Here is a 24013-nt window from a genome sequence, read left to right as displayed (position 1 = left end):
CTCAAGCACAAATTGTTTTTACAAATCAACTGAAAGGAGGATCAATCAGTAGTTTTTAAACTGCCTTTCTGAAAAGCAAATCAGCTTGACCATAACCATTTTGAGGTTAAAGAACTAAGAAATACTTAACTTCCTTTATACTAAATCTTATGAAGTGCCAGCACATTTAAATTGCTCCTTTATCAGCCTATAAATCAGCTTTAACATTCAGTGACTATGAGTAAGAAAAGGTTTTACTCCAGTTCCTTTTTCTACTCCAGGTTCTCCAAGAAAACAGAAGGAACTTGCCATCAATAAGCAAGACTAAAAAAAAATACCAGGAAGTGACTAAGCATTGTCTCTGCTCTGGAGTGTTGACTTACCTATGTCCCCACTAAGTGTACCACACAACACTTAGGGGCATCTCACACCTTTTAAAAACCAATTCACATTACAAAAGACACAAGCTGGAGCATGCTTTGCTTCCCTTCAGGGTCTTTCCTCACCCTGAGAGATCACAGTAGAAGTGCTGGTGTACAGCTGCAGTTCTGGGACTTACCCGAAGCATCTCACCAGGGAACTTGAGTTTCCTCTCTGAATTTAAGAGGCACCTCAACTCCCTGAAAGAGGATCACCTCCAATCACACCTTTTATTACAGTTAGCACTACTGTGACTGAATCCTCTTCCCTATTTGGTTCTGAGAAGCATGAAATGAAGTGATGAGTCAGGCTCCATGGGTGGTTTCTCAAGAACTTGAATTTACCCTTGGAATACTTCCCAAGAATCCAGACACCTATTACATATCAATAATATTTTCAACTATTTGCAAAGTCTCATTCTGAACTGTGTGTTCCCACCCCTTTCCCCATACTGCCATTTCCACTGGGTTTGCTGTGTGCAACAGTACTGTAAATGAAGCCTTCAGCAGCCTAGAGAAATTACCTGGGCTGTGCATACTGGAACACCACATGAAGTGTTTGTGGTGAAATTCAGTGTGTGCTGGTACCTTTTACCTTTGCTTTGAGGGCAGTCAACAGGGCAGATACAGTGAAGTGCTTTAACTAGAACTTTTCCCACCTCTAAAGCTGTAGACTTAGAAACTGATGTTCAGTCTGCTTTTCATCACTTGCTTTAAACACCTTTCTTTCTATTAGAATTCAATTATACCATAAATGCTGAAGACACATTGAAGTAGAATATACAGGCTCAGTGCTCTGGGATATATCTCAGTCTGCCTTTGCAAGGATCCAACAGAGATTAAGGCCAGAAACAGCATCTATTTTATCCTGCAGCTGTAACAGAGACTCAAGAATATCAACAACAGTGTTTTTAAGTGCTTTATATTTATTATAAAGTATTAATAACTGAATGTATGGAAAATGATTCTCTGTACAAGAGAGTAACATGACAGCTTTTACAAGTTCTGCTATACAGTACATGAAATGCTGCACATTTTTTCAGCCGCTTCGAACAGTATTCGCTATACAAGTCAAAAAGGGTAAACTTAGAAGTTTGTTTATAATACAGTGTGTTAGAAAGCACAAACAAGTAACATTCAAAATAAACAAGCTCCCAAAAATCAAAAGAAATCTTTAGATGGCATGTACACAGATTATACTCAAGTTTCAATATACATGTTATTGTTCCCCACAAGATGCTCCACTTTACTGGATTCCTGGAACATGATGAGAATTGAAGGTGCAAGAAAGGCACCTCTCAAGCCACATAAGAACTGGATAGGCAGAACAGCAATTTCCTGAAGTGTTCTCCACAGTCTTTGGCTCTACTATTTATTACAGCCATATACTGTGGCAACACAAGAAGAGAGACGGGCCTCAACTACCAGTACTGTCAATGCCAATCCAGTTATCTGGGGAGCTTCTAGAGCAATTCAAGGCACTCTTCCCAGTGCTGCCAGCCCACAGAACCCCCTGTGCAGGACACAGCATTTTAAGAGAACAACCAGGCTGGGCTAAAGCATGTTCTTGAACAACATGGAACGAACAGTTCAAAAACTCCTTCAGAACATCCAGTTCAAAGTTCATTTGTACTTCACTTCCCAGGCACACCAGCCTAAGAGAAACATTCGTGTGTGTCACTAACACTTTAAAGCACACTGCTTCAATGTGTTGAGTTGCTTCTGGTTAAAGTGGTGTAAGATATCAGCAGCTTTGAAAATAGTGTTCTTGGGGCATGGTGAACCTAAACTCACAGTAAGTTTTTAAGCCTACTTCACAGTTTAGCAGTTGTCTCCTTTGCTTTTCCTTCTCCTTAAGAGGGAGTGCCTACAATGAATCAGCTTTTACAACTGTTCCGCTTACAACACAAACCAGAATGCCAACACCTCCCGAAAATGTACTCACAGTAAGTTTGCTCTGATGCATGTGGTATTGACACTTAATTGTAAGCTTCTCCCATGATACAAAATAGCTTCTAGATTGAAAAGATTTAAAGATATTGCATGGTTGTATTTTACTTTTGCCTCCCAATCTCATTCCAACTATTTACGGAACTGTAAACAAGTAATTTTTATAGTCCTCAGTACTGTACACCTGCATTCCCAGGAACTGGAATTCAGTGACACCTTCATTAGAGATACAGTAGCCTAAGCACAGTGAAAGTTCTGTCCAGCTGCCCTCTTCATACAGTAACCAACAGGCCACTCCCCCCACATTCACACCTTCAGCTTTCTCTTCTGATCAAAGTAGGCATCAAATCTGGATAACGCATATTCCTGGAGAAATAAAGGACATTCAGTACTCAATACAGTAAACAGCTGTTTTCTTTTTTGGGATGGGGAAACATAATGAAAGTATTAACTGTGTTAGTTTCCTAATCCATCATCTCAACGCACTAATTAGCTCTGTTCAGAAGGATAATCTCTCCAGAGGTGTTCTGGCCTCTTAGAATTTCCTCCAGTTTTGTTTAAACTCTTAACACAATTAGCTGCTGCCAAAATGTCATTAAAAAAAAAGGTACTAAAAAAGGCCAGGACTTCACTGAAAAGGCTGGCTCCTGCAATATTTCCTGCAAGATACTCCATGTACCTGCCAGTCCTATCACTTTCCAGTACACCAAGCACAGACCAAGAGCCAGACTGATCAGTTTCTCAGGTACAAGCTGCTACCTGGCACAGATACTGCTGCACACTGAACATCACCATGGGACAATGTGTGCACTTCGAGTACTCAGTTCAAAATTCTCACTGCATGTTAGCCTCTCTCTTGCTTGGGATGTCTTACTGCAGAATAATGCTGCACTGCAAGGCCTGACACAAGGCTATACACTCTCTGCATAACAATGGGAACAATTCCTGAAGTTTTTACAGTCTTAGATGTTCTTTACATTCTTAAGGAAAGAGCACAAACTAGTAACAAATGGATTTTTAAAAGCTTTACTCCCCTTAGAAGATACCAGTTACTGTGAGAGGCCATTTTATTGCCTTTTCAATAATGTACCACAGGCTATTTAGATTATTCATTTTCAGTTGTGTAAAACTACAATTAAAAAACTTACCAGGTACCCAAACTCAATGGATGAGATCTTTGCTTGTATAATAGACCACAGACCCCAGAAGAAGTGTGATGCAAGGGCAAACCTGAAATTACAAGGCTATGTTATTGAACTAAATACCAGCTAAGTCACAACACCTTATTTCAAGGTCCTCTTAGAATAGGATTCCCTAGTTTGGGGATGTCCACGTTTTTCTTCAACTATGATACCATAAAAATAATTCCATTAGCTTCCCCATGAAGAAGTATTCTGTTTACTCCACTATTAGTGTATATCACATATCTAACACCACAGTGGACAGATTGTTCTTTGCCACATATAAATAGCTTTCCATCTCTCTTGGCTCAAGTTCCTCCACCCAGTGAAATATATATAACTACAGGTACCACAGTGAAGTCTGAAGATACAGTTGTACAGGAAAGTTACCTGTTAACTTCTACCAACACTTCTTCTTCTAGTTTGGACTTCTCTTCATTGCTCAGATTTTCAAAGCCATCTTGGAATGCAGACAGGTAACTGGAAAGGAAATGAAGCTGGAAGGCAAGTAAACAACTGAGTTACAACTTTTCATCTCAAGATAGATTTGCTTCTTTCAGACCTAGGCACACTTTCTAGTAAGTTGGCATTTATTTTTCCAAACACGAACAGTGTTGGACTTAGCTTTAAGATTAATGGTGCTTCCAACAATTGCTTGAAAGTCTGGTTTAAGAAAAGCCATAATATTAGGACAGGCAGCACAGTGCTATTGCCAACTAATTTCACAGTTGCAGTTTACAACTACTGGACTTTTTGCAGTGGATGGCTACACAGCACATAGTAAATAGTCTATCCTGAATAGCTATGAAGTTCCTATGATTTTTAAAGCAAAGGTGGTCAGGATTAGAGGAAGTATTACACTTCAGGAAGTCATAGAGGAAAGATCTTGAGACACAGTAAGTCCAAAAGAACTGAAAAAGAGTTAAGATGTGAAGACTGTGGATATTGGCATTTAATGATGTCTTTTGTGTCTACCTGTTGTTTCTTTGAAGGATATTTAAGAACACTGGCTTTGAAGAATGGGTACTTCTCATACGAGTAATCATACATCCATTCACAGAAGTGATTTCCAATGTCAAATCCTCTGAAAAGAAATAAAGACAAAGTACCTCAGTATTTGCAAACTAGCAATCTGGGGTTTTTTTTAAGCAAACCCAAAATCAAGTTTTAAAGCACTGGGCTACTCAGAACTTACTGCAGTTTTGCTGGAGGTAGAGAATTGATAACCAGAAGACAGCTTTTTGCAAGTTATTAAAAACAATTAGTAAAGAGGGGCAGTTAAGAATGAAACCAGCTACATGAAAATACTAGACTTTGCTACCCAACTTTATACCAATGGAGACAGTAAAAATACTTGAGTATGCACTACATCTCAACATGAAGTCAGACATCTCTAACACTGGCATTATTGCAGGCAAAGAGATAATATTCACAGTTTTCAACATATTCCACTTTTATATTATTGGAATTCACTGTTTCATTATGTTCCAGCTATGATAATGTTTCATCCTAGGACTATACACACTTAGATCATCATTAAAAACACTTAACTAGATGGTTGAGAGAAGAAAGAAAAAGCATGTTGCATAACCATGTAGTGAAAAAACTTGTATTCTCATCTCCATAGATGAAAAAGCCATTAGAAAGGACAGAAAGAAAAAACACAAAAGCAAAGCTGCCCTACATACATACGCACATAAAATCTACCCTTCTCCTCAGCTTCCCACTAGAAAAATTTTGCCATGCAAGCAAGAAGCCATTTGTGCATAAACAAGCCCTCTAGTCTGAACAACGAAGGAGCCCCAACAACTTTGCCTCTGCTGTGTGCCTAAATTCAACAGCATCAGAACCAGAGCTGTTTTGATTAGTTATATTTGCTAACCACAACTAACAGAGCAGAACACAATTTGCTAGAATATACAAGCAATCAGTAGTGCAGCACTTGGCCTCCCTGTAGCATGCAGAAAGGAACAGTTCCATGCTGAAGAGAAAATGAAGTGTTTACCGGTAATTATAGCTGCTGTATTCAAAGTCAATGAGCATCAGCTTTTGGTTTTCTGAACTCTCTCTGCCTTCCAGAAGTAAGATATTACCTGAAAGTTAAGATAATACTGCATATTTAATAATGCAGGAAAACCAGAGAAAAGTAATACTGTGTATCTCAAGGAATGTTGTTCAGCTAATCCCAGTTATCCCTTATATCTGCACAGAAGAATTATAGGTGTGCTGGTCTTGGCAGGGGTAGTTAACTTTCTTCATAGTAGCTGGCACCAGGCTATGTTTGGATTTGTGGTGTTGATAACACAGGGATGTTTTTGTTACTGCTGAGCAGTGCTTCTGGAGAGTCAAGGTCTTCTCTGCTTCACACCCCATCCCAAAAACGGACTGGGGGTGCAGAAGGAGTTGTGAGGAGACACAGCTGAACAGCTGACTTCAGCTGACCAAAGGAATATTCCATACTATGATATCATGCTCACTATATAGAGTGGGAGGAAGGAGTAAGAAGGGATGTTTGGAGTGATGGTGTTTGTCTTCCCATGCCACTGTTGTGTGTGATGGGGCCCTGCTCTCCTGGGGATGGCTGAACACTGCCTGCCCGTGGGTAGCAGTGAATTAATTTCTCTGTTTACTTTGCTTGTGTGAGCAGCTTTTGCTTTCCCTAATTAACTGCCTTTATCTCAGCCCATGAGTTCTCACTTTTACCTTTCCAATTCTCTTCCCAATCTCACTGGAAAGACTGAGTGGCTCAGTTGCCAGCTGGTTTTAGTTAAACCACGACAACAGGAAAAGCCAAATTGCACTGGCTGTTCACCAGCTCTCTGGAAGTTGAGATATGTGATAAACCTTGTAAAGCTGAAAGCAAGGAAGTTTTTTCTGTACAGGGAGAGGCAGGTTTATTCTCCCAAGGATCCTGTTTCCACAGTTTACCTTGCAGCTGGCTCAGGTGGCCCTGTCAGCCTTAGCAATCCATGCTGCATTATTTCCACAGACTGAGATCTCTTAAGTTTCACAGCATCTCTCATATCTGCATAGCACTATCATTGATCATACAACACTTGGGACAGAAATTGCTTTTCAGCAGCCTGAAAGTCACAGTCTCACTCTGCTGTTCTAGTATGTGGCACAACCAGTACCTATACAGAAAGTTTAGGCAATTGCTTATGTCTTTCAATTCACATAGTCACTATAATTCATCTAAAAGACATCAAGTCTGCCTCTGTCAAGTACCAGTTAGTAAACAAATGTCAAGCAATATCAAGTTCTGAAATAGTGTGAGCCCTCTCTGCAGGTACATCTGTTCTCCATGCCACACTCTTGCACCAATAGAAAAAGCAAGCACAGTATTTCACACACACCCTCCAAATCCTTGGAATTTTAGGCTCTCCAGCCTGCCCCAGCCCTATTATGCTCTGACTCCTCCAGTAGTGCACCATGCCACATCAGCAGAGAGACTTCAAACTCTACCACTACTGACACCTCAGGTTAGTGGCCTTTACTCCTTGTGCTGCCTGTCCCTATGTGTCTGTCCTTCAGGGCAGTTCCTCAGCCTTAGCTGACAAGGCTGGGACCCCTGACAACAAAACAGCCCTGCACACAGTCCCAGTAGAGCATCCTTCCAACTCAGCCCAGCTAACACACTGTTCAGGTGACAGGGCACACAAACAGCATACCCAACACACCTTCAGCCTTGCTTCCTTCCTCATCTTTTTCAGTAACTGGCTCAGGAAAATTGTTATTTCTTCCATAACTCCCAGAGAACACTATAAAAAGGTGGATAGGGTTTTCCTAGTGTTTCTTACCAGTACAAGTTAAAAACTGCCAAGTCAAACTACCCTACTCTCCATTTTCACCACTCATTGCACTTTTTCAGCATCTTTCTTTTAAAATTACTGAAGTATATCCTACCCTGATCATGTATATTGCAGCAAAGCAAGGTATGGTCTAAAGAGAAAACATGTAAGGCTCCCATCATCAACTGACCTGTACTATCAGAGTTCGAGTAAATTCTTGGCCTAACCCAGTCATGACACCAGAGTTCTCTGAAAAAGCCTGAGGGGTTGCAGAAGCCAACACTTTGCTTTGGTACTGTAGCACACCAGGCAGCTGCTGCTTCAGAGCAGTACCTCCACAACATGGCTACCTCTCAGAAAGCAAACAAGTAACCAGAAAAGGCTCAACAGTACATCACTGAGCAATATTGAAATATTAGCAGCTTACCCTCTTGACAATCATTGTGGCAAAATACAACTGGTGAAGAAGTAGCTTCAAGCATGGCTCTAGAAAAAAAATCAACAGAGCATCTTTTAAGTAATGAACCACTAAAGTTCAGTTCCACTTCCAAGTAATTTTGTTGAAAGAATCTGAAACACTATTCCCTCCCAGAAACACCCTATTTTCTTAATTAGGAGCAAAACATCAGCACAATGAAGTTTGACTTCACTGATCAGTAAGTCAGATCAGCAATTTCATCATAGATTTTGTATTTGTATGAGACTCAGGCTGGTCACAGAACCAAAAACAATCATCAGCTTGCAAAGTAAAATGAAGTATTATACTGTATAACATGTCTGAACAAGTATACAGAAAAATCCATCCAGAAACTGTGGAGATTAGAAGATAGTGGCAGACAAAATAAGCCTACCTTAGATTTTTCATTTCCTGGGGGAGATTGTAACTGAGAAGTTTGTTCAGTTTTCTGGTTTGGGATTCTCTGGTAAAATTAATTCTCAGCACTTGATTTAGATACCTGTTAAAAAAGAAGAGACAATAACACAGGATTTATAACAACAAGTATATTATTCTTCCCATACTATGATACCATTTAAACCAAAAATCAAGGAAGTTTAGAAGAGTTACTGAAGAAAACAATACTGTTGTTCAAGGTAACTGAAGTCCTTCATGTGATAGTTTCTGGGTACAGAGAAAGCTTGTGTTCTCAGGCATTCAGGAAGAATGATCTGCTTATCAAAATTACAACAGGTCACCTTTTTTCCCCATAAAGTATTGCGTAACTTACTTTTCCATTGTTCCAAAAAGCCACTTAGGTTCCTTATTAAATGGCATTTTCATGCCATGAAATCTAGCCATCTTCTCAGCTATTTCAGCAGATATGTCAGGTAAGCTTAGTTCTTCAGTGCTTAGTTTTCTGCTCTGTAATAAAATACAGTGTTCTTAAAATACAGTTAATTGATTAATTAAGAAGCGTGATTAGTTACAAACACTAGCAATTAGGCTCTATGCAGCATAGTGTGAAATACTAGCATAGTACTCAAGCAATACCCTTTTTTGCTCACAGATGAATTTACAAAGTTACTGCCTTTGGAAAAGCTGTCAGCCAGCCCTACTCACAACTTAATCAATTCACTTCTAGATTCAAGACCTGGGGAGTATCACATCTCACACTAAGAATATCTTCAAAGCAGATAAAGTATAAATATTTAAGAACATCAAAAGCATCTGCTCTTGTTGCTGTTAAAGGGAAGTGTTACTCCACAGCTTCCCATGCTATGTTTGGTATCTAACAGGCTTTTTATCTTCATTTATTAGCTTCTGCTAGAGCTGGAGAGTTTTTAGATGTCTCCCCCTGGCAAGAGCTACAGTGGGACTCTCTAACACCCACTCTAACTGTATCAAATTACAGCCAGCAATTACTACAGGCAGCCAAGTATTCCATTCCCCCATCCCTGCTTTTCTGGGCAGTCCAGAGACCTTCCTGTCATGATCAATTAAAACAGCTTCCAGCAGCCCACTAACTAATTATGACCAGGACTTACGGGAATGAATTCCTCCAGTCGCCCTTGTGGGAAGATTCCATACAGCTTTGGGCCAAGTGCTCTCTCTGCAAGAATGGCAAACATAACACTTTCCAGAACCATGGCTTCTGCCCCCTACCAAAAAAATTACAGCATTAGTTGGTGCTTCCACAGAAATTAACTTGGGTGTGCACAATAGCTAAACTGTTACCAAGTGAGAAATTTCAGGGCTAGCTTTGAAAAGACTCACCATTTTACTAAACAAAGTTTCTTGACTAATAACTTTTAGTCTGCTTAGGAGCAATACAAGTATTTTGCTTTCAAGTTTAAAGCTGGGGAGGAAAATATGTATTACTTAACAGGTACTGTTGGTGGGCCAGGTCAAAGGAAAACTGCAAAAACCAAAACACCCTCTCCTCTCTAACCTTTGGGAACTCCACAAATTCATTTCCTGGAGGAGTTCATCTCACTGAAACACAACAGAGGAACTACAAATATTATCCAATATCAGCTATTTTAACACTCTTCAGAACACTGCCCCTCAGAAGGACATTTTAGCTACACAAGTGAATTAAGTGAACGACTGAACAAAACAACTTTTCATTTAGAAGAATGACTTAGGATTTCCTTCCATTAAGCACATTTTAAGTATTCCTTTTTTTTTTTTTAAGTGAGGAAGTAATTTAAGCTCCTGCTAAGGAACATGTGTGTGTGAATAAATGTTTTTCCTTTTCTACCACAAAACATACCTCAAGTTTCAGGAACTTTTCTCTATGGCTTTCTTATATCAATAAACTTGGTTCATAACAATGACAAGCAGACAGCTTTTTAATATGAATGCTTAAAAATTAATAGAAATACGAACTATTTAGTCTCAAAAAACCAGTTAAAAATCACTGAAGTGTAACTTTCTGGATAGGTAAGATTATCTGTAAGTAAACACAGAGGTCACATTATAAATCTCTACCTTTAGCAATTATGTTAACCAGAATCCAGCTCTACTCCAATCCTAAAGATCCGCCAAGCCTCTGCCTGCTTTTGAGCAGCTCATCTCAAAGTCAGACCCACAACACTTAAAAGCATAAAATTAAGAAAGCTCCCAGGTATTTCTGACCACAGATCCTTTTGCATTATTGCAGTCAGCACAATATCAGATCGTATATAACTCTATACAAGTTCCACTCTTGAGTACACTCCAGGCAGTACTGTTGATAAATTATTTTTATTATTGCCCTACACCTTGTTGTTCTGAGATCTTCAAGAAATTCTAGCATTTCATATTGAAGTGTAGTAAAGACTCGTGTAACTGTGTTCTGAAGCACTGAGACTTAAGACAATTTGCATACGAATGTATTGCATCTATGTTCTCCACCATTTTCTCATCTCAGTTCCTCAAAGCACCAGATGCTTTATCCTCTAACACACCAAAATTTTTTTAATCATTTCACATGCCCTCACGATCACAGGTCTGAACTCCTCCATTCAGTTCTGAAAGCTAATGCCAAGCACCAAAAAGAAAATTAGTTATGAGCTACTGAATGTCTACTCTATTATTAACCAACACTGACTTTGACTGCACCTGGTACAACATCAGGGTGTTTTAAGTCTGTTCCCATTAAGGTGTCAGTTCCTTGTTTTCATATCTTACTGAGAAACCAACTCACTATTCTTGGATAACAGAAAGTAGCAAAAAAAAATGTTATTCATTAAGACATCTCTTCATGCATCAGAAGTGACAAGCACTGGAAGAACTTCCTCTACTGAAGCAGAATGGTCATCTGAGCACCGAGTCCAAGGAGAGTCCAAGGAACAATACCATCTATGTAATCTCAGGAACAAAGGCTTCTCCTCCATAATACCCAAGGGACCTTTTACCACACCTCCACTCCATACACTACTGTCAAACACAGGATAGGTGTGGAAAAACTACTAAAGGACATGAAAAAAAATTCTATAGCATACTTCATATATGGACACAGAACAAATCTGTTATCTGACTCTTCAGATTAATATTCACCTGATGACTTTAAAGGATCAAGCATTGTAACCAAGGAAATGATGTACCATAGTGCCTTCAAACACTTTGCAATATACTTATGCTGCCAAGACAACAACCTGTTATTTTAAGATCTCTCTCTCAGTTTTGACCAGTTTCAGAGATGCATACATAAGCACTTGTATTTAGATTTCTGGAGAAGATTGGACCACTAATGTTTTTAAATGAATACCTAGAAATCAATGTTTTATTTCAAACCTGACAATTATACACATTTTTTACAAGACTTTCCCAGGATGCAACTCCCATACAGGCAAAGACAGAACAAAAGCCTTTCTACACTTCAGTTGGAACTGAAGCTTCTGCTTTTTTCCTGCCTTAACAAAAAGTTCACTATAAAATACACAAAGTAGTCATATTCTAAGGAAAATTACTGCAAATGATAGCAAAACCAAAGTAAAACATAAATAATTCCTGTTAGAAGGCCTTATGAGCTGACATAAGACTATCCAATGTCTAGACACAATTGTCACACACCAGGCAGCTCAGACACTACAATGCTTTTGCTAGTGAACCCAGAAAATTTTATTCTCTAAAGGATGTCATCTCCTCTAATAATCTAGACACAAGAAAATTAACAAATCCATCCTGACAGTAATTCTTGAGAACACTGATTCAACAGTGAATTTTCAGCACTATGAGATTAATAGCAGAAACCAACCTATCAGCAGAGAATCACTATTTTCAAGCAACAAATACCACAAATGAAGTTCTGAAGTTCAAAATCTTGTTTCCTGTACTGCAAAACTTCTATGAGCTTCTGGTACTAGGGTGGGGCTTGCTTGGGCTTTTGTTTTCTTTTATAACTTTAGGGTTGGTTTTTTTTTTTTTTTTACAGGATTGTGGTAGAGGAGAGATCAAGCCATCTCCATTTTTCATCTTTGAAAAAAACTGAGGTATCAAACCAGTACATTTTTCAGTTCAATCTTGGTTCAACTGACTGAAGCTGTTCCAGTAAGCTAAACAAAGGTCAACAAAACTTCAAAACCAGTCACTCAACAACAAAAAATTTAAAACCAGTTTCAACCCCCTAGAAAGAAAAAAACTCCAAACCAAACAAGTGCTTGAAAATGTTTCAGATGGCATTCCCAGCAGGCAAAAATACAAGGGGAGAAAAGCAGCATTTATCAATTGAGTAAAATATACTTTTCCCTAGTTACTGCCAAAATCATTATAGAGCTGAAAACAGAGTACATAACCAAGGCATCTGGCTAGCATGCTGCAATGTTATCCCTTACTGAAAAAAATACTGCCAGGGTAGAAAACTAAATTACCAAATCCTGTTCAGATGATTTTATGAAAAGATACACTCAGCTAAACATTATGCTGCAGGAGAAGAAATGGCTCCAAATGCAAGAACTTTAAAGTTCGCAGAGCAGAGATGATCCAAGCACACTGCTAATCAGGAACACTTCATGTTCAAGAGCATTTTCTCTCCAGCTCCATGTACTTTCCTAAGGAGTTCATCAAATTATTAAAAAATTAGTGATTAGGTAAAGCAGAGAACTGATGTTCATCTACTTAAGAAGAAAGAGTCTAAAACTAGAAATAGCAGTACTGATACCAATATTCAAAATGGCAAGAAACCATTTAGGGTAGAACTGGGGGGGCTGTTTCTTCATAATGTGGGATGCTTAAATCTTTCCAAACTATGTCCAGACACTCACATTATAATGCTGCTTCTGTGAGCAAATAAATTTCTTCATTACTTTTTACATTTTCTAGACACAGTCCAGGTGGAGTAACTACTGGTTTAAAAGAAGCAGGATCACCACATTTCCCTATAATCCACAAAATTCTGTGAAATAATCAAATTTTATTACTCACTTGCAAGTCATTTTCCTTCTGAGACTGTACAGACTCTCCCTTATTACAGGACCTCTATGAATGAGAAAAAGCAAACACAATGAGAAGATGAAATTTAAAGTTATTAACCTGCAACCACCAGAACAACGGGAGTAGAAGTACCAGCTACAATTAACTAGAAGTCTCAACACTCTCTTAGATCTCTGACAGCTACAGCACTAGTATCCATCTGACCTCTGACCACCACACTTTCAACAACTCCAAAATCTTTCAAAAGGATGTGCCACTGAGACCAAGTCACTCCTGTAAATACCTGATTTTAACACATTTTTTATTGTTTCCCAGTCTTTCAAAAGAAGATTTAAATGCACCATAAGCTCAGAGGAACGTTTTTAATTAAGAGAAAATTAAGTCCCTCTGCATGACATCTGGGATGAGATTCTTCCAGCCAAAGCACTTGAGACACATTACAGAGATTACATAAAAGCCTTAGACTATTGGAAGAGGCATGTTATGAAGGTTGCAAAGCACTTCTTTTTCTTATTACCTTATTTGCCAAATTTTTTTGTGGCTAGAATTTCCTTGTTTGAGCATGCTGTCTAGGCTGTATGTCCAGTGTACCACTGGCTGTGCAAATCCAAGATTTTTCTTAGAGTGAATTGCCTGTGTAAGCTAAAGGTGTCTCAGTAGGAACCACAGTATACTAGCAAAACTTTAACAAGTGCCATGCATAATGTATTGTGCTAGGGTTGTTAAGAGTCATTATAAAGCAATTTCAGAATATTAAACCATACCCACAGCAACTGAACCCTCAATGGCACATGCTTTTAATAGAGCTGCACATTTAAAATTCAAGATGTATTAAAACCCTTGTCCTTTAAAGGGCTTGAAGGCAAGGAGAGGAGAAAGCAAATATCTGCTTAGAATTAGTGACAGTTTGTGGCTGCTATTTATGTTGCAATTCCAGCACTGACTGTTTAAACCAGACTGGCTTTAGAGGCCCATAAAGGCAGCCTGCATCTCCACCTTCTGAACACAAACATTGCATTCACAGAACCAGTGCATACCTTTCTGTTCCAAAGCTCTAACATGTCCAAAACAAGGGTGGAAATATGAACTTAATGGAATACAGTTAAGCAACACCAGCTGCCTTAAGTACAATACAACAAGCTAATGATTTACACAAGCTATGCAGTTACAGTATTTCAGAAGCTATAGAAGAAGGATAGTTAACATCAATCGATGGTCTTTCAACAAGTACTTCCCATAACACTACTATGTAAGTTTAAAACAAGACAATATGGAAACTACTATTACTTTATATTACTTTCAAGGAAATTAATAAAGTCCAAACATATTCACTACAGCTAAACGTGTATCTACTCAATAGCATTAAAATCATTTACAGAGGGCTTCTCTGAACAAGCATGTTCTACATCAATACCACTCTCAGATTTTTCTTGAGCAGTCAGAAAGTTACTCACCATTCAGGAGTCTTTCCTGATAAATGGTGCTCTCAGAATGGTTCAGTTCAATCAGAAGGTAAGCACATTTTCCTAAGAACCTGAACTGGCATCTGCTTTCCAGAAGTCATACTGTATAAAGAGCTAGCCAGTTCCAAGACTCCACCTCAAATTAGTGTTGGAGACAGCCTAATGGCATCTACTGTGCCATTAGAAAAGGACAGTTAGGGCTTTACTGCAGAGTCATCACAAGAGGAGAGTTCTGCAGCATCCCTTCCCTCTTTTCTGTTCCCTCAGCATGAAGCATTAGTTTCCAGAAGAAAACAAATACAAATATATAAATAGCTTTCAAATATGAATGGGAGCTTGGAGAGGATCAGTCTTCACAAGTGGCCATGGACTCAGCCTAGGATTAGGAAATTCTTCACTATATATGGCCAAAGAGAACAAAGTAAGCAGGATGCAATATTATGTACCAGAAGTTTAAGAGTTTAACAGATTAAAGTAGTAGAATTTGATTGTTTCCTGATTCCACAATCACCTATGAGAACAGTGGTTCAAAATTAAGCACATCATAATTTGATCAATTTATTTAGCTCACTTGGCTAAATCAATCAACTGCAGTTTTTCCATAACTCTAATAGCCTACTCCAACTAATGTCCAATTCTGGGAGCTATTTACTTCGCCAGAAATGAGGAGATTTTAATTACCTGCAAAAGAGAATGACTGAGTAACTGCTACAGCTTTTTAATTGCTCTCTCTACATGGAAACTAACTCAAAATGGACACATGTTCCACAGCTTCAAGATTTCTTCAAATATTTGCTCAGGGCTTCTTTTATTGTGGGAAGATTTCTTCTCAAAGCCCTGAGAAAGTTCACTACAGTTTTAGTAAGAGAGGACAACTATATTCAACAGAAGTTGTTTAGAGCCTAGTTTGTGATCATGTAAATTTATTTTAATGCAGGATACAAGATAAAGGTCCGAGAATGGGAAACAGTGCACATTGATCTGTGATCAGATGACCAGACAGTGTTTATACATCCGGCAATTTGATACAGAAAATTGAGTTCAACCATTATCTTCCTAATACCGACAATTTATTTCTCTTGTAGCTGAAAGATGAAGTCTCTTATCAAAAAACCCAAATGATGCCTGGCTAGAGAATTCTGTACAGAGAAGGAACTTTTATCTCTTTTTTTCCCCTACATCACTTTGAGCTCTGCTCACAAATTTAAATCTAATATAACTTGATTTTTCTGAGCTTACTCAGCTTTAGTTTTCAATATTTCAAAATACTGCAATACTTTGAATTACATAAATCCCTAGGAATTCAAATCTCAAGAAATCACAACATTACAAGGAACTGCCTCAGAGGTTAGAGGTGAACCTGCGCAGGGGAAACTTTTCTAAAAGCTGTTGGAAGACATCAATTTGAACTTCAGTTTATAGAACAAAACCAGCTTTAGATTCAGCAATAACTATTTCTGCTTCTAGGGATCTGCCACTGATCACTTATCCCTGTCAGACCTTAGGAACTGATACTAATTTGCTGAAGTCCTAAAAATCTAGCACGTGAAGAATTCCTAATTCAAGCTCTACCAAAGCCACAACTCCAATCCTCTACATATCAAGTTACCATTCTGTTATGAGGGAGCAGAGAAAAGGAAGGGACAGTTTTTTGATATTCTGTTATTGCTGTAAACATTCAGATGCACAGACAGTAGCTGGTGCTACTTAAGGCTTACTTTTAAACAACGAAATCCAGTACTAAAGAAAATGAAAGCTGTAGAGAATGCTCCACTTCAGAGATCTCATACTATACCGTGAATCGTGTCTGTCACCTGGAAACCAGAGTGCTCTAGGCACGATCGCATGGGCAAGCCTGCAGCAGAGAACACATGCATATACAACTAAAGTGGTACATTACCCCCAGAACACCCTTAATGCCACCCAACACAAATATATCCCCGTAAGAGGTGCTTGGTTTCTCTCAAGCTGTCTGCCAGTGCCAGGGATTTGTAGTTACTCCATGCTACAAACAGACATGGACACCAACAACCACAGAAGACGTTGATAATTACAGTTACACAGCAGTCTGCATTTTATTTAGTTACACAAAATAAAAGGCAGCAAGGCAGGTATGGAAAAAGATTTACCACAGAACTGTGGCAACCATTTATACTCATTTTGCATCTGCTCACATAGAAATTGAGACCAGAAAGGAACATTAGGTATACTGGTTTGTTTTTCCTCATTTGTATACAAGATTGTTTTGGCTGTTGTACAGTAACAGAGCCCCAGTGAATCAGAGTTCAAGGTTCTTTTGGCATGTGTAGAAGAATGGGAATCAATCCCTGAGTTACCTTTTGATAGGTGAACTTAAATTTCACCTTAATTTGAGCTTTTGTTGATGCCACCTTATGTTGAAATCCTATTAGCATTTTCAAGATGCTATTCTGAATTTAAGTACAAACACTACAGTGATATACATATGACATCCAATTTTCAAGTTTGGACGTTAAATGGCATATTGTTGGATAACCTTTTGCTTCAGTTGTTAACACTAATACAACCAACAGTTAAAGACATTTTGCCATTACAAGCTTTACTTTCAATGCTCCCCTTTAAATTTAGCAACTACGTTGGAGCAAGAATAAGTGAAGCAGAGTAAGATGTTTCCCTTTTTTCAGGGTAGGACATATCTGCATTGTGCCTCAAACATTGGAGTTTTAATGTGGTTAGTACTTTAACCTGTCACAAGTACAATACTTGTCTTAAAAAAAAGTTCTGCTCAAGGATATACTCAAGAGAAGTCCTTGATTAATGAACATCCATGCCAGTGTGACCATTCATAATAATGGCCGAGCCAGCACAGTTCATCTCCACCCAGTTCCCCCCACAACAGTCATGCACACAAAAAATTGGCTTAAATGTATCAGCTATGACAGAGGAAGGCACAAAGCCTTCCCTGTGTGGCAGCTTTAGCCAGCTGGCATGGTTTATATTGGATGAGTTTCATGTACTGACATTTGTGTCTTCCAAAAGTCATAATAAGCAAACTGGAGCTATTTTCAAAACTGAAAAAAAGGTTCCTTTAAAAGGTGGCTCAAAGAATTATGGTGCCAGTATCATTCATTCTCAAGTTAGTAATCAGGGATCTATTTTTCACTTGTATTCAAAGTTTGGATTTAAACTTGTCTTCTGTATGTTCAACAATTTGGTGCAGGTTGCTATAGTTACACAGTATTTACAGTAAAGGGATAAAAAGAACTGATATCACTGGTTTGTGCTCCAATTTCAACAGAAGGTAAAATGGACAAGAGTTAAAACATGCTACAAAGGCTCAAACAAACAAGTGGTAACTACTAATACCCAGTGGCAGTTACAATCAAGTAATTGAGAATTAAGTTATGATTTTAGCGTAAGGTCTCAAAACTCAACTTACTTAAGCAGTGTCCCTTAATTTCTACAGGGTTTTTAACTTAACCAACTTTACTAAAAATATCAAATTACTCCCACATAACAGACTTGTCATAACATTCTGCTTATGCCACCCAGAAACTCACAGGACTCCTACGTGAGGTTTTCAAAATACCCAATGAAACAGTTTGCTTATATTTTAACTTGCATTTAAGCTAAAGGGGCTGGAAGAGACAAATGTTTGTTGACAAAAATTGTGAACCTCAATGCAATCAAAGTTTTACCTTGGGACTTTTTCTGCTTACTTAACCATTAGTGAACTGCACCAACAAGAGCAGTCATTTCACTGCCACTATGGAAATAAAGGAAGTTAGACATCTCAAAAGATCCTTCAACACCAAGAGCAGAAAGGTTAGAAAGTTATGAACACACTTTCAATTTCAAATCAAATTAGTTCTGATTTTAGAGCCCAAAAATTTATTTTGATTTCTTCAGTGGATAGGGGCAGAGAAGAGGCAAGTTAAAAAATACTCTGAGGGAAGAAGAGGGCAACCAAATTCTAGGGTCTACTTTATTTTTCCTTTGAAATATTAGGGAAAGGCCATATTTCTTTACAGCTCTTGGGAAACAGAAGCTCTACCACTACTAGTTTTACAGCCCATGTTCCTACTCAAGCTTTCTACATATTAACTCAGCATTACATTGAAACCATTAATTCTTAAAAAGAACCCCATCTTAGCATCAATCCTAGGAGTCATTTTGAAAACAAAGTTTCATACCACCATTTTTTTCACTCTTTTAGTTTCTTTTTAGAACTAAAGACTATTTAAGCTTGAATTGCTGAATTTCTACACACGTTTCTTGTTTAAGAGTTTAACTTTCCCAACACACATATGGTGCTGTAGCCAAGCAATTCATGCTATTCCAAACCACTGGAATATTTTACATATTTCTGGTAAAGTTTGTTACCACAGGAAAGTTAACAACTCACATAATATAATAAAGGAGCATTTCAAAGTCAGTAAAGCAACAGTATCTAATGAGACTTTTAATAGTAAGCTTAGTCAAGACAGCAGAAGCAGGAAGAATGGGCTGAAATTTCAGGAACAGAAAATCTTCTGCAGACATTGGACCAGTTGTTCAAAGCAAGTGACTGAGTACTGGAAAATACAAAAGTAATGGATAATAAAACCAGACCCTCTAAGTCAAATAGAAACAATTGCCAACATACAGATGTAATGTTATGAAGCTGCAATTTTTCATAAGGTTAAACACGTTATGATTGCTTATTTACAATATAATCAAGCGTGTAGCAGGGATGAATAAGAGAAGATCTGCTGTACAGTCCTAGAGTAACAGTCTGTCAGCTTTAGAAGAGACCACATTTACAAAATAGTCTTGCTTTTAACTGTTACTATTTGAAACAGATTTGCCAACCACTTCCCTTAAGGTGTGACAAATTTCAATACTATTTACATTTTACTAACCGAATAAAAGTAACATTAAAAGAGTTCGACAAAACATCCGGTTAAGCTTCTATGCCAGCTATAAGGCATTTCACACATTCAGGAAAGCATGTTTTGGAATGAGATGACTGTACAGTATTGATGTTCATGCTTCATTTTTGTTCTAAAACTATCTATCAAATTTTCTAGCAACACAATTACCCATGATATCTAATAAAATGCTTGAGCAGTGTACAAGCTTGACAAAACCTTCAACTAATCTCCAAGATTCATAAATGCTACCAAGATTAAAATTAAGCAGTTTAGTCTCTTGCAATCTAGCTAGTTATGTCAAAGTCCTACATTCTCTACAGAAGCAAGTTTTTCTGAAACACCACCGTCCAAACTTAAGACCATAAACAAAACGTTAGTGCTCAAACAAACAGCAAATGAGCCGTCAGCTAACACACGCCAGTCGGGATCTGTGTAGAAAGGAGTGTAAGTTCTAGACAATAACAAACCATGAGGAAAACTGCTTTCAGCTTGCAATCTACCCCCCAGCACAGAAACATTCCCTAAAGGATAAAGCATAGTGTCACAAATGGAGATCGCCAAACACATTATAGTGAAGCTACAGAACCCCTCCCACACCCAAAGCACTCTATGGACTCACCATCTGCAGGATTGCACCATATAAACGCAGGAGAACTTTCCGTGGTTCATCTGCAACTGTCTCAATGGTATCAGGTAGCGAGCACTGAAACAGCATGTTGCTGAGGCCACCTCTGAGGACAGAGAAATACATTGATTAGCTGACTTGGATAAGCACACATTTTGTTTTCAACAAATTAGAGGTGCACTAAACATCCTTTTGGTGTGATTAACTGGTCTTCTCTAACAATAAAGTTTTCCAACAGTACCAATAACTCATAAAATACAAGGCTTAGATAAAACAATGGCAGCTTCATGCTTCTTAATGTATAGTTCACCACCCATATCGATTGATCCAAAACACAGCTCAAGCTATGAACAAACTGATGTAAAATGCAACAAACAACTATGTAGACCTCTGTAAATTATCTTCAGTGATGCTGGAGTCTTGTAAGATATACTTGGCTGCACAAGCAAAATGATGGCAGAGTAAGTTTAAAACCATGCAGTGAATATAAAACTAAGTTTGAATTAAGAGCTGCTATCACTGGGATTGGCAGCTACAAAATTCAGCTATGAAGATTTAACCTGAATACCTGTGCTACAGCATTGCTGATGAAAGTCTTACTTCTGCTGTCTTTCTTAGGGACACATTTTCAATTTTGAAATTTACAATTAAAGCCGCTCTTTATTTAAAAGAAGTTGCTCATGTATTTATCAAATCTAAAATCACACTCAGTTCCTCTGATCTAGTATCTATCTAGATTGATAAAGCTATGGAAAACAAAACAAATGCTGTCATTTTTTCCTGTAAAACCACTGTTATTAAACAGTAATTATATGGAAAAACCAGCATGTTTGTGTATCATCTGAATGACTGAAGCATAGCTCTCCCTAGAGTGTATCTGTATTGATGAGATTTTAAGTTTCTTGATGTTCTAGTAGCTCCTTAAGAACACCCATCTACTCAACCCACATTCTTTACTGCATTGCTTTTCTGCATTCTTTTCATTATCATTATGTTCATTGATGTGATTTTCAAATTCCCCTTCTGCAAGTGATTTTGCCTATAATATATAATACCTTGCAGTGACCTTAGATTCCAAGAATCCACAGCAGATCCAAAATGTAGTGGCTAAAATGCAGTTCTCAGTCCTAACCTGACATTCCTCTCAATGCTTTTTTTTTTTTTTTCTCAAATATTCTTCCGGGCTCTCTTTCAACACAGTGGGGAAGCAGAAAAGACTTTCTGGAGAAAAAGCCTACCAAGAAGGAGGCAAAGGCTGGCCTACATATCCAAAGTCAAGAACTGAGAAGAAAAAATCTCAAGAAAACAGAGTAAAACAGCAGCTGCACAATATGCTTAAGAAAGGAGACAGAAAAGAACCAGGTGGCTTGGCAGGCATCCAAAAAAGGATGTTCAGAGACAAGATATGAAGTAACTTTGAACCATGAAGGTGAACAGGTTCGAAAAAAACCCAAGAGACAGATGGAAAGGATATCAAAGGAACAGCAGAGCCAGCTATTCAGAGGCAATCCCAACATTGGTTAGTTACACTAACTACACTTCTGGCTTTATCTGAACTGTGCTAGACAGATTTTTTTGAAAAAAACATTTGCCACCTTTTCTAAGCCTCTGACGAACTTTGGTGAAAACATCAATACTTAAATAAAAGAACTAAGCACACTGAGAAATATTTTGCAAGAAATATTGGACTAAAGCTCAAGAATCTGCATAGTTACATGACTTAAACAAATGCTCAGCCTGCATACAGTGTGTGAAAGCCCAGAAACTCTTCTTTTTTTATACCAGACAAGCCAAACTGGAGTGCCTTAGTGATGGTGACCTCCATTAAACGTAAGTTTCACTGTAGTTTAAGTTCACTATAACACTTAGGACTTCAAAAGTTACCTGGAAAAGTTATCAAGGAAATCCATACAGGAGCATAACAAAAGGCACTGTTCTCTTGAAAGGTCAGTAGACTCAGCAGCTTGTTTAAAGGTCAAAAGGGCACATCTTACTCATACAGATAAAGCTACCAGCTACTTTACTGACAGCTGTTCAGGAACAAGATTTTGCAATATTGATGGACGCATTGGAGAAGGCACACTGATATAAACCAGAATCAGCAAACCAGTATGATGCATCTTCCAGAGATGAAAGTGGTGAGAAGACTTTTGCCAAAAAAAACCTGCCAATTAGCATGGCTTTATACATCTTTAAGTTTCAGCTCATCTTCTCTTCTGCCAAATCTGGAAACCACCAAGCCATTTTGAAGTGGTGTCTCACATGGGAGGTTTCCAAGAAATACAAAGATAACTGTGCTAAAATGTAAGGCTTTAGAAAGTAAGTACCAAAGGCAGCAATACACACTAATACAGATGAAAACTTAATTAAGCAACTCAAACTAGACATATCAGACTAGCCTACTGGTTAGGGACTGTACTGGTTTTGTAAAAATTCTCTCCCTTCATAAACTCCTTATGATCATGTCAAGTGAAGAGAAATGATCTAGAAAAACAAATACTACCTGCACTGGGTCTCAGTGAGTTTCTAATTTTTCAATAAAGCTTTTAAAATAAATTTAGAAATGAGAAGAATGTGTTTTAATCATACTTTTATACATCAGAGCTTTGTCAACTGTTTATGCTCCCTTAGCTACCTAGGGTAGATGTGGGCATATTTTGTGTATGGACAAAAGTAGAAACACTGGGAAAGTAAACTGACAACAGTATCCTTTGAAACTACCTGACTCCACCTTTGATCAGGCAGAATGATCAATCTGGAAGATGTGAGACAAGTGGTGCATAAAGAGCAATCTTTGAACTAACATCGGTTTAGTTAAAGTAAAATAAAGATGCGATTTAATTCCGCAAAGAAGGCAAAGACCTCAAACACATTACATCATATTGCTTTAGAACGTTCCCAATTTACATACTTCTGCTGCCAACGTGCTGAGTCACAAGCACTCGTTACTGTATGCTGTAAAAGATGACTCACATCACCGGTACACTGCGTTTACCTGACGACTTCTCAGTGCGGAGCAGCCAGGGCCGGCCCAGCAGGGCCCCTTCCCCCGGCAGGGAGCTCGGGGCGCGGTGCAGCGGTTTCTGCCGGCTCCATCCCTCTCCCGGCCGGGCGCGGGGCCCCTCCCCCGGCGCGGGGCCGAGACGGGGCTGTCGCGATGCAGCAGCAGCAGCCGCCGCCCCCCCGCACCACCACCCGCTCCGGGCCGGGTGCGAGGCAGCGCACCGGCACCGCCCCCCGCGGCGGCCAGCCCGCTCCCATCACCCACTACACCGAATCCGGGAGGGATTTAAAAGAATAAAACGAAATTAAAGACAGAGCCCTTCTTGCCTCCCCCGCCGGGGTCGGCTCGGACCCGCGGCGCGCCCCCGTCCCCGCCCCCTGCACGGGCCACCTCCCCCTCCGCACTGACCTGATGGGGCTGATGCGCAGCTGCTCCTCCCGCAGCCCCCGCCAGGCCCCCGGCAGGAACTCCTTGCACCACAGATACGCCCGGCGCCGCGTCCGGGGGTCGAGAGGCGGCGACTCCTCCTCGAGCGGCGGAGGCAGCGCCAGGGGTGGGGTCGCGACGCCACCGCCTCTGCCCGCCGCGGTGGGGTCCTTCCCCTCGGGGTCGGGATGAGCCAGCGGTGAGGGCGGCTGCCCGGCCGCGGCGGACCCGCGGCCAAGGAGGAGCCCGAGCGGGGACGGGTCGGCGTCGCCGTTGCAGAACTTGGTTTTCATGGCGCGGCGCGGGGGGGGCGCGGTGGCCGTTGGGGCGGCAGGCGGAGGTGGCAGCTCGCGTGCGTCCCTCCGCTGGCAGCGCCGGCGGCGAGTGAGCCCCGGGCTCGCGCCCGGCCCCCCTTTTATACGGCTTCTC

General features: G+C 39.5%; 1 protein-coding gene across 3 annotated transcripts; it reads right to left on the bottom strand.

The window, feature by feature from the left end:
* Nucleotides 1-1304: 1304 nt before the first annotated feature.
* On the bottom strand, nucleotides 1305-23971 carry CHKA (choline kinase alpha). Of its 3 annotated transcripts, none has more exons than XM_048306512.1 (12): nucleotides 23567-23970; nucleotides 20149-20260; nucleotides 13166-13219; nucleotides 9304-9417; nucleotides 8547-8680; nucleotides 8172-8276; nucleotides 7748-7806; nucleotides 5535-5622; nucleotides 4505-4613; nucleotides 3920-4026; nucleotides 3497-3578; nucleotides 1305-2714 (listed from the first exon to the last, which is right to left on the bottom strand). In XM_048306512.1, the coding sequence occupies exons 1-12, from the start codon at nucleotides 23875-23877 to the stop codon at nucleotides 2655-2657; spliced, it is 1335 nt and encodes a 444-aa protein (XP_048162469.1). In that variant the 5' UTR covers nucleotides 23878-23970; the 3' UTR covers nucleotides 1305-2654. The 3 variants fall into 3 exon arrangements, with proteins under 3 accessions (XP_048162469.1, XP_048162471.1, XP_048162470.1); XM_048306514.1 differs by lacking the exon at nucleotides 23567-23970 and adding an exon at nucleotides 23150-23259; XM_048306513.1 differs by lacking the exon at nucleotides 13166-13219 and having other exon boundaries at nucleotides 23567-23971.
* Between the last annotated feature and the right edge of the window lie 42 nt (nucleotides 23972-24013).

The sequence above is a fragment of the Corvus hawaiiensis genome, chromosome 6, assembly GCF_020740725.1.
Source record: "Corvus hawaiiensis isolate bCorHaw1 chromosome 6, bCorHaw1.pri.cur, whole genome shotgun sequence".
Lineage (NCBI taxonomy): Eukaryota > Metazoa > Chordata > Aves > Passeriformes > Corvidae > Corvus > Corvus hawaiiensis.
This window is presented reverse-complemented; position numbering and strand designations above follow the sequence as displayed.